Source organism: Patella vulgata, chromosome 2 (assembly GCF_932274485.2).
Source record: "Patella vulgata chromosome 2, xgPatVulg1.2, whole genome shotgun sequence".
Lineage (NCBI taxonomy): Eukaryota > Metazoa > Mollusca > Gastropoda > Patellidae > Patella > Patella vulgata.
In genome coordinates, this window is record NC_065880.2 from 9679924 (window position 1) to 9691199 (window position 11276).

General features: G+C 37.3%; 1 protein-coding gene across 1 annotated transcript; it reads right to left on the reverse strand.

Moving 5' to 3' along the window:
• Positions 1–2001: 2001 nt before the first annotated feature.
• Positions 2002–11219, reverse strand: LOC126810640 (putative ZDHHC-type palmitoyltransferase 6). Its single transcript, XM_050535820.2, has 9 exons — positions 10979–11219; positions 9688–9934; positions 8937–9069; positions 8220–8398; positions 7265–7513; positions 6872–6954; positions 5719–5811; positions 4305–4411; positions 2002–2598 (listed from the first exon to the last, which is right to left on the reverse strand). The coding sequence occupies exons 1-9, from the start codon at positions 11109–11111 to the stop codon at positions 2119–2121; spliced, it is 1704 nt and encodes a 567-aa protein (XP_050391777.1). The 5' UTR covers positions 11112–11219; the 3' UTR covers positions 2002–2118.
• Positions 11220–11276: the final 57 nt, after the last annotated feature.

Sequence of the window (11276 nt, forward strand, 5' to 3'; positions counted from 1 at the left end):
CGAAACGAAATAGGATCTGTGTTTTAATCAGATGTGGGAATCAATCATGATACTGGTTTTATAAGCTGTAAATTGGATATTTGTTGAAACATATACAGTGCTTAAAAAATAATACCAAATTCCAGTAATACCAAATTCCAGTATACAGTGCTTGATAAGCCTAAAGAGGTTACTTGTTGAAATGTCGTGATTTTAGAATAAAACCAGTGATTGATTCCAATACAATTTGTGTTCTGTTAATGTGTTTCTCAATTACTAAATGTCACTTAAAGATCACAATATTACCGTACTCAAAATAAAATCTGAATTTTGATTATATAAATAAATATCACAGTACCAGTATTTTACATCAGATTATAAAAAAGGTAAAAAAAAAAACCTAATATAGGGAGAGACTGTTAATATACATGTACTGATAAGGAAGGGCCAAAAACCCTTGTGAAGTATCTATAAGTACTGGAAGCGACTATCGATATATATATACTGATAAGGTAAGGTGGAAAATACTGGTAATATACAGTTAGTTCTCAGCACCTGAACTGCGAGGGGTTAAATGTATCATTAGGTCTGTCATTGAGGCAACTGGTTTGGTTTCGGTTCCCCGGTTGTACGTGACAAGGAGTAGGGTCGCCAGTCCAACCTCGTGGGTTTTCTCCGGGTCCACCGGCTGCCTCCCACTGCTAAAGACCCCTACACCCCTCCAATAATTTGCTTGCACTTGAGATCTTTAGCAGTGGGGGAAAACTGGAGAACTCTGAGAAAACCCACAATGTTGGACAGGCAACCCTGCACCTTGTCAAGTATAAGCTGGGAATCGAAACCACACCATTTGATTCAATTAATGCAAAGGAGTTAAAGCATCTAGTCTCCCAGCCCCGAACTATTCAATAACCTTATAATTGGGTGGTTGGAAGCAGTCTACAGAGCAGTAGTTTCAAGCTGTTTTGAAAATGAGCTATAATTCTAAAAGTAAAAAATCACCAATTTTTCTCAAATTTTTCAAGGAACTGGAGGTAGTCAATATTGTACATGTATCAGGTGCTGAATGGTTACGGGCGGTTAAATTATCAAAAACATTAAATATAGATTGCTCATTAGTTATAATTAAACAGTTGTTTGATTGTTCTTGAATGTCATGAGTCACCAAGTCATATGAGCAAAATTATGACATAATCAAATATGGCAAACATGATACAGCTGTACTGATTGGTGGAGATATTTTCGAATTCAGTTGGTTCACCCAATCATCTTGATAGTCCCTCACTTTGAGATTCATGTCCCACTGTTCTACATCCACCACACTAATAAAGATGAGCATACGCCATGCAGTGTGATAAGAGGGAAATTTTTTCTGTACAGCATGGCATACTCTTATTTTAAAGGAGCTAAATCGCTAATATTTGGGACCTAGAAATGGACACAAATTGGTCACAACGCATATAATAATATAATATGAATGGGTAGCAACCCATATAATAATGTAATATGAATGTATATAAACTGATTTACATTCAATTGTTTCCGTTTTTATTGTAATTTCTAATCAGTTATGTTCGGCGAAATACGTCAGACTCAACCTAATGGCTATATCTAGTGTCTGGTTATTCCAGTCTACACCGATAGTATTTATTGTGCATGCTCTCCAGATGAGAATATGGCGTCACCGTTTAACATGACGTGTGGAATATGTATACAACAATTAAACATACATTATGCAAGAGCTAAATCTGCCTATTGCAGGTCTTTCTTTAGGCCTGAAGTGTTATCTAAATTATTAATTAGACATTAATTAACTCATCCACACCATAATCAACTCTCGATGGCATCGCTAGCCTGGGATATTTACTGGATTATGATCCCATTTGCTGCTCGACTTCCATTCATAACTTAATCATGAAATGGATAATTGAGACTATGTTTTGATCGAGGCTAGGCCGAAATTTCAATCGCTTAATTCTCGGTTCATAGTGGATCAATTTGACTGAAATTTTCAGTTTTTAACTATTATAGTGAGAACTGCCAGCTCTTTATCTAATCTCCTATAATGTATCTTTAAATGAAGCTCCCCCCCCACCCCCCGGTTACATTTGGTATCCAGGAATATGTGGTGTCAATTTCTCATACATGTATATGAGATTCTCTTTCTCCTTGGGGATTTTTAACAAATGGAGGTTTTCCCAGCATAAAATAAACAATGTTCAGCAGCTTTTCTTTAGCAGTGAGAACACTTTCATAACCAGCAGGTCGGAAATAATTTGTTAAACCTTCTGCTATCACGGTAAACTGAGTCCGCAGTAAATTCACGCCCCACACCATCGATAGAACATTCATTATCATCAAACTAAGCAGCCACGAATCGTGTAAAAACATCTGTCCGACCATCTCGTGGATCGGGAGTCTGTGATAAAAATTATGACAATGAAATAACGCGATGCAGACGAATATAAACATGGATAATAAGCAGACGCAGATGAACCAGACGAAATAGATCTGGTTATTTCCGGCAACACATCGCAATAAAAACAAACAATGATGATCCATATCCTGGTAGCATTCTCGACATAATTTACAGTGTTTCGTCAAACGTGGTTTCACAATCTGTAAAAGAGGAAATAAAATAAAACGGGGTTTAACGTCCTTCTGTTCTGCATAATTTACATTGTTCCGTCAAACGTGGTTTCACAATCTGTAAAAGAGGAAATGAAATGAAAAGAGGTTTAACGCCCTTCTGTTCGACATAATTTACAGTGTTTCGTCAAACGTGGTTTCACAATCTGTAAAAGAGGAAATGAAATAAAATGGGTTTTAATGTCCTTCTGTTCTGCACGATAGGGCTAATTAAGGCGGACATACGTCATACAGCCTACTCTTATTTGGATTTCCAATACTCGAGGATCTTTAACGTGCATATCTATATACAGCTGTTATTTGACTACACAGTAATGTCAGGGGTGTTCAAATTTGATAGTATTCAAAATTTCAGACAGTTGCTGAGATATGAAAGTTTTCAGATTCTGTCAAAAGGTCAACAGAGAGAGAGAGAGAGAGAGAGAGAGGTCAACTCGGAGAGAGAGAGAGAGATGGGGTTTAATGTCCACTCGACACAAACTAGGCCATTTCGGGATTAACATATGGGTCAATTTTATTTCAATAATTCGCTTTTGCATGGGGGTCCTACTCCTTGTCACGATCAACCAGGGAATCGAAAACCACGCCAGTTGACTCAATGACAGGCCTCACTTGACAGTCAATAGCAATAATATCGATGGCAGGTGGCGAGCTGGGTTTTTAAACTGGTTTATTTACCCCACATTTGCGTTCAGACGACAAAGTTAAACTGGTTTAACGATCCCCATGGTTTTTAAACCAGTTCAACTTAACATCGGAACAAATGAAATGAAATGAAATGAAATGGAGTTTAACGTCCTACTATTCTGCTCCTAACCTGGGCTAATGAAGACGGGCATACGCCATACAGTGTGCTATGAGGGAAATTTTGCCCGGGCAGCGGCACTACGGCCTACTCTTATATCGAATTCCAACTGCCAAGGGACCTTTTACGTGCACGCCAATGTGTACACGGGACCTCGGTTTTTCGTCCCATCCGAACGACTAGACAGCTTTCCTTGTCAGCCCCTCCGTCCTGCATCACTGACAAGGGAGAACCACGCCGGAAAATCAGGATGAACTTTCTCGGCCAATGCAGGGATCGAACACCCGACCTCCAGGCTAGCGAGCTAGCGTCTTACCCACTTAGCCACGTGATCCCCTAACATCATAACAGGCTCTATGTGTTATAGTTTATGCTCTATCCAGTTACTAAATGTTATTGAAGGATTTGGACTGTTCTCTTATCATTATCAGAGAGAGAGAGAGAGATGGGGTTTAACGTCCACTTGACACAAACTAGGTCATTTCGGAACTAACATGGTTCAATTTTATTTCAATAATTCGCTTGCGCATAGGCGTCTTTAGCAGTGGGAGGAAACCGTAGGACCCAGAGAAAACCCATGAGGTTGGACAGGCGATCCTATACCTTGTCACGTATCGAGACCACTCAAAGACAGACCTTATGATACATCGTGCATGCGCTAACCGTTTGGGCATTTTGAGATTCATTATTCTAGTCTGCATGAGATTCAAAATCATGCATTACCCTGGTCTTGCTTAAAACTTTAAAGACTGGCCTCCACTTGTCCACTAACATGCCTTGTATTTAAAAGAATAGGGGCAGAAAAAGGCGCTGTCCAGGGAAAATTCTTACCCTCACCCATTTTAGACCTTGTAATGGACAGTAAACTCACCTCGCATTCAATACAAAAATCTTCTACTTTTCTTGGTGGCTGGCACAGATCTAGAAGGGTTAACTCTCTTCTAAACTGGTAGTCATAACAACTACTCTTCACTACTCCTGTAACATTATCAGTCAAAATGATTAACATTCTAATTCACAGCCCTAGAGATTTAAAGGGACCATCCCAATTTAAACAGAGTCTCAGAAATAAATGCCTGTGTATGTATGAAATTTAAGCGCCAAAATATAGAGGAATGATGTATTTACCGAGTGTCAAAATGTCAGCTCAAAATATTGAGACCTTTGGACGTGAACGTCAAAACTGCTTATCCAGACACATAACACTTTTAAGATTTCGGGTCATTTTTTTTGCTGGGTGACCTTATAATTTATTGTCATTCTTTTAGAGGTCTATACAGTGCATGACCCACATGCTGTACTTGATATCGAAAGGTAAATTTCACCTACACATTATTTTTGTAAAATAAAAGTTTGGTTTTATCCAGACACCATATAATACAGCTTCGGACACTTTTCTCCATTTCCAGATGAAGGTTGACGGGTTTAAGTTGTTTGAAAATGTATCATGTATATTGATTTAGGTGCTCAGCCCTAAGGTAGAGGATTTTAAGGGATTTTAACACAAAAATAAGCAGTTTTATTCTAAAAAATATAATCGTAATTGACGATTTCAATATTACTACAAATTGGGATGTGACATTTGTAAGAGCTTAGAAATATCATGAATGATGATGATGATGATAGATGATGATGATTGATGATGATGGCTGTTAAGATGATGATGATGATGATGACGATGATGGTGGTGGTGGTGGTGGTTGTGGTGATGATGATGATGATGAATCAAACAAAATGTGGTTTAACATTCGAACAAGCTAATGAAGATCACGTGGGAAACTTTGCTTGGCTTGGACAGTGGCATTTCCAATCATTCTTCTAATTCTAACCTAATTCATGTTAATGGAACAATCAGTTGCCATGCAAGATACGCAAGAGATGGACATGTGGGCGTATAAAAACAGGAGCCATATTGGGGTTGGCAAATACTTCTAATTGTTTGGTAAGTAGAAAAGAAACAAGGTCTTGTGTAAAGATTGGTTCAGCGTTGGAATTATCCCCCCTTGCATTGCCATAGAGATAAAAAAAATCCCTGTATTTTAGTGTAGATGAAACTTTAAACTCCTCTTTATTGGTAGTGCATGGAAATGATTCCTCAGCAGTTGGAATTATTCCCCCTTGCATTGCACACGTAACCATAGAAATGAAAAAAAAATACTTTATATTAGCTTGGTGAGGAGACTTAAAAGTTTGCAGTCTCCTCACCAAGCTAATATAAAGTGATTTTTTAAAGTTTAAACCCCACTCCACTCGCTATCTTAATGTAAATAAAGCGTCTTGATTACCTGGGTCTATAGTCAGGACCTTCCAGTATAAATATAAAAGTACAGATAATAAAAGAGGAGACAATATTAATAATAGGCTATACTGTAAAACATCTGCACATTTTATTAAGGAAAATTTGTTAAAATAATATTTAAAACAAAAAAGAGAGAGAAAAATGAGGTTTAACGTCCACTCGACACAAACGTAGGCGTCTTTAGCAGTGGGAGGAAACCGGAGGACCCAGAGAAAACCTACGAGGTTGGACAGGCGACCCTACTCCTTGTCACATACAACCAGGGAATCAAAACCACGCCAGTTTACTCAATGAAAGACCTTATGATACAGCACGCTAATCATTCAATCATCCCTAACCCCTTCAAAACAAAACATTTTGGGTTGCAGGATGCAAGTCATTTTTCTTCTTTTCCTGCTTTATTTGTTAAAGCTAAATTTCGATATTTTGTGTTATATGATATTTTAAGTCTATTTTTATAACCAAGATGAAGAAGCCTATTGATTGTCATTTTAAACAACTTCTGGTCCTTAATCACTTTAATAGATAAAATCCTATGATCATTCTAGTTTTCTACGTTTCTTAAATTATCAGCTAGCGATGTCACTTAACACTGTAACCTGGGTATCATTTAATCTTGGGTATTTAACACTAATTTCTTTCACATTATACCGAGGTATTCTCCCTGGTCCATATTTTAAATACACTAAACTTGTGTAAATATGTTTGTTTTGTTAATTTATTGTTTATTAGTATCTGATATGTACATTTATTGACTTTGTTTCACTGACCACCTATAACAATTATATTGTATTGGAGAGGACTCTTTTGTAAGTTTTAGTAACTTTTGTCCGATCTGTTTACTTTAAAGTAATAAAAAATGTTTAAACATTCATCCAATATCAAATCTTTGTTTAAAGATAAAGTACAAATCATTTAAAATCACCACAAATCATCTAATTTGTACTTTTCTAGAGATTTTAAACGATAATTAGGAGTTTTAATCTGAATTTTATTTTTTTAAGTGAGATATTATTTAGGATGGGTTAGATTTATATACAGTGTATATAAATATCACACCTAACAACTGTCAATCAGGACTCTATCCGTCCAGGTAAACATATTTCAACAATCAAATATATGTATTTTAGAAAGGATACGAGGAAAGATTACAATAAAATAAGCCAGAAACGTATGAAATAAACCAGCTCCAAAAACACCAGCATACATCGGATTTGGCCACCTGCAAATAAACATATAATACATTAACTCTGTAGCATCTGTAAGGCACAAATTAAAGGGGAATTGGGGATTGGATGGCCAATGGTTAGCACGTGAGCGCTGTATCCAGTCCTCAAAAATTACACAGTAACAACAGTTCTGACCTTAAAATAGCACATACGAGGTACGAAATATATCCTGAGGACTGGACAAGGAACAGCGTCTAGTCGTTAGGATGGGACTAAAAATCTGAGGTCTTGCGTTCACAGAAAGGTTGACAGATTAAAATATGGAAGTATAAAAATGGTGAATCGAGTTTCAACATATCTTACCTACAGACATGTTGAAGACGATGAAGTTGTTTAGCCTGGGTAAACATGATGTAAAATAAACCAACGAGAAAAATAATTCCTTGAAACACAGGTGGGACGAAACGAGATAAAACTATTAATAGACCATAAATTCCTGCTGGCATCAATAGAAACCAGTACCATAGCAACACAGGGCCTTTAACTTGTATTGATCTGTTATACTTGGATAAATTGTAGAAATGTTGTAAAACTGGAGTTATCTCTCTATGCCTGAAATATAATGAAATGGAAATGAAAAAAAAATGAAATGGGGTTTAACATCCTACTGTTCTGCTGTGACTGGGCTGATGAAGACGGGCATACGCCATACAGTGTGCTATGAGGGAAATTTTGCCCGGCAGTGGCCTACTCTATATCGAATTCCAACTGTTAAGGGATCTTTTACGCGCACGCCAATGTAGCTCAGTTTTCTATCTCATCCAAATGACTAGACAACTGTCCAGAAATGAAATGAGGTTAGACGTCTGCTACTGGACTAATGAGGACTGGCATATGCCATACAGTGTGCTATGAGATATTATATGATCTAAATGAAAGGGTGTTTTAATGTCCTACTTTTTTGTTCTGGCTGCGATAATAAAGACATTGTGCGTGGACACATTGCTACAGCCTGCTTTTATTTCAAATTTAACATTATGCCAGTGGTATACATGGAATCTCACTGACATGGGGACACCACTCTATCAAGCACCATTGACATGGGCATGGGGACATCACTCCATGGAGCACCACTGACAAGGGAACATTCTGAGGAACCTCCACAACATCAGGATCAAATATTGGCATACATGTAAAGGAACTCCCCCCTTCTCCCACCTGGCATTGAACGTGTAACCATAGGAATAAAACTACCTTATGTTCGTCAAAAACTGATGAGACATTAAACTACTTTCATTTTAAGTTTTTAAAAACTTACCCAATTTTATCTCTTTGTTCAGCCAGATCCTTGGGATTATATCCAGCATTATTTACAGTGTGTAGAGCCTCACATCCAGTCTCACATAATAACAACCAACACAGATGACTGTGACCTTCTCTTGCCAGGATATGAAGGGGTGTGTCACCATCTATATTCATCTTTATGGCATTGTGTCGCTGAAACAGGAAATAAATGCAGTATGCTATGACTTATATTTTGCCTGATCTGCGGCACTAGGATCTACTTTTTCCGTATATTCCAATGAGGTTTAACGCCCACTCGACACTAACATATGGTTCCATTTTATTTCAATAATTCGCTTGAGCGTAGGGGTCTTTAGCAGTGGGAGGGAGTCAAACTGTAGGACCCAGAGAAAACCCACAAGGTTGAACAGGCGACCCTACTCCTTGTCACATACTCCTTGTCAGAATCGAAACCACGCCATGGTTTCACGCACACATTTTAAACCACTAGACTCCCTCCAACTGTCAAGGGTTCTTTCATGGACTATTCTTATTCCAATTTCAAAGTACTGCCAATGGTACATGGGACCATCTGAAAACTATACGCCTTTGCTTGTCAGGATCTCTGTAACACAGACAAGGGGAAATTTTCTAACCAATACCAGGATAAAACCCTCGGCCTCATGGTTAGTAGGCCAGCACCTTACTAGCTGAGCCACCCCGGCCACTCTCTATTAAATACTATAATTACCTGATTACGTAGGAAGTATTTTAACGTATCCATATGACCATACGTACACACAATATGAAATGGGGTCTGTAATCGTGAATCAACGACTTGAAATCCTAAATTACATACAGTATGTAGGTAATGAAGCAAACACCTGAAAAACAAAGATAGGTTGTCAGGCAATGAAATATACGTCCACAACAGGTAAGCCAGAGGCTGTCACATTTTTATTTTAAAAAGTCTATTGATAAAAATATGGAATCATAAATCAATCTAATTTCGATTCAATTACATGTACAAAAAGATAATTATAGCTTGTTGATTAAACATACATTATGCAAGAACTAAATCTGCCTATTGCAGGTCTTTATTTAGGCCTGAAATGTTATATAAACTATTAATTAGACATTAATTAACTTATCCAGACAATAATCAATTATTGATGCCAACGCTAGCCTGGGATGTTTACTGGATTAGAACCCCATTTGATGCTCCATCTTCATTCTTGATTTAATCATGAAATGGATAATCGAGACTATTTTTTTTATCGTACCGACTTTAGTAATGATGATCAAGGCTAGGCAAAAAAATCAATCGCTAAAATCTCAGTTCATAGTGGATCAATTTGACTGAAATTTTTAGCAAATACCCTTTACATTATCTAGTTTGTAACTACCATAGTGAAAACTGCCAGCTCTTTATCTAATCTCCCATATCTTTAAGTAGTCTGTAACAGTCACACCAAGATGGTCTTTAAAAGGTTTGAACTTACACACTGCCCGATTCTGCTGCATGATGAACAGCTCCACGACCTTGTCTGTCCACAGCAGTTATATCTCCAGCAAATTCTAAAATCAAATGTAATACGGACGCATTTCCACGCTTGCACGCAAAATGAGTCGATGTTTCACCGTTGTTATTTGGTATGTTTGGATCAGATCCTGCTCGTAATAGCAAATGGATTACGTCAAAGTTCCCTCCTAGACAAGCTCTGTGTAACACTGTCATACCATGCCAACCTGGATATACCAAAAAAAGATTTTCACATAAAAATAAATGAAATTTATTTATCAAATTGTTTAAAAAGTCTTGAAATTGTTTTGACAGAGGCTTTTAAATTAAGAAGTTATTGATCAAACAAGCTGAAATTATGTGTGCTGCCATAAATAGTCACCCTAAACATTTCAAGTGTTTACAAACACAGGAAGCTCAATGTGTATGTGATGTAGGATGGAGGGCCTGACAAGGACAGCTGTTTAGCAGTTCGGATGGGACGAAAAAAAGAGGTCCTGTGTACACATTGGCGTGCACGTTAAAGATCCCTAGGCAGTTGGAATTCAAGATAAGCGTCGGCTGTAGCGCCGCTACCCAGGCAAAATTTTCCTCATAGCACACTGTATGGTGTATGCCCATCTTCATTAGCCCAGGTTAGGAATAGAACAGTAGGATGTAAACCCCATTTCATTTCATTTTCAATGTGTATGAATAGATGTGACCTGTGACATCAAATTAATCGGAATATAATATTGAGCGAAGTTCTAAAGCAGCCCACGAAGCTCTAAAGCAGCATGCGAAACGCAGTGCTTTCACAAAGCTCTTTTCCGGTAACACAGGAGTGTAACTGAAACTGTCACTCACAGACTGTTGGCTTAAAAAAAATTCAGACCGGAACCAGATACACTGGGTAAAACTGGCAAGTGAGATTATGCGTCTCAAAGAAATGATGTGTCTAATCAATGACGTCACATTTTTTTATGTCAATGAAAATATACCTCACACTTTTTTTTAAACAAAATTAATCATACAATGTACATTAAAATCAATTTGGCAAATCAAAATTATTTAACATTTTTGTGAAATTTAATTATGAAGCCAATGAAGGTTTTATATTTGACAATAATCACATAGACAGTATAAAGTTCGCTTTATTTGCCAAATTTAACCCTTTACCTTTTGTGTTCTGTTATATTATTAAAGAGATATTTTAGACTATTTTAGTTTTTTTGTTCATATCGTAAAAGACTTGCTACTTCCGACACATTTTGCTATCACGGGCACGGTACCTTTAATGTGAATCAGGTCAGGGCTTCCAGCTAAGATTTGTTGAATTGCAAGACCATTGCTTGTTGTTATGGCCTGCATTAAAACATTGTATTCTGGAGAAAATACGTATCCATGGGGATTTGTCTGTGCCATTTTATTGTGTATTATGTCTCATCTGAAAACAGAACTTAGACTTATTCCGAAATTTGTTTTTCACAGACATAAAATTCAATAAAAATTTATCATTCGGTGCCATGACAGTTCCTGTTGTAGCCTAAATAGATATCGCTTCAAATGATTGGACGCGGGTTCTCTCCA

What these genes read in the sequence shown, in the direction of transcription:
- LOC126810640 (XM_050535820.2), bottom strand. Translation starts at nt 11,111, where the DNA reads ATGGCACAGACAAATCCCCATGGATACGTATTTTCTCCAGAATACAAT. An exon ending in GAACAAAGAGATAAAATTGG is followed by an intron (nt 7,514 to 8,219) that starts GTAAGTTTTTAA and finishes ATTATATTTCAG; the next exon opens with GCATAGAGAGATAACTCCAG. An exon ending in ATTTTTGTATTGAATGCGAG is followed by an intron (nt 2,599 to 4,304) that starts GTGAGTTTACTG and finishes CCTCTTTTACAG; the next exon opens with ATTGTGAAACCACGTTTGAC.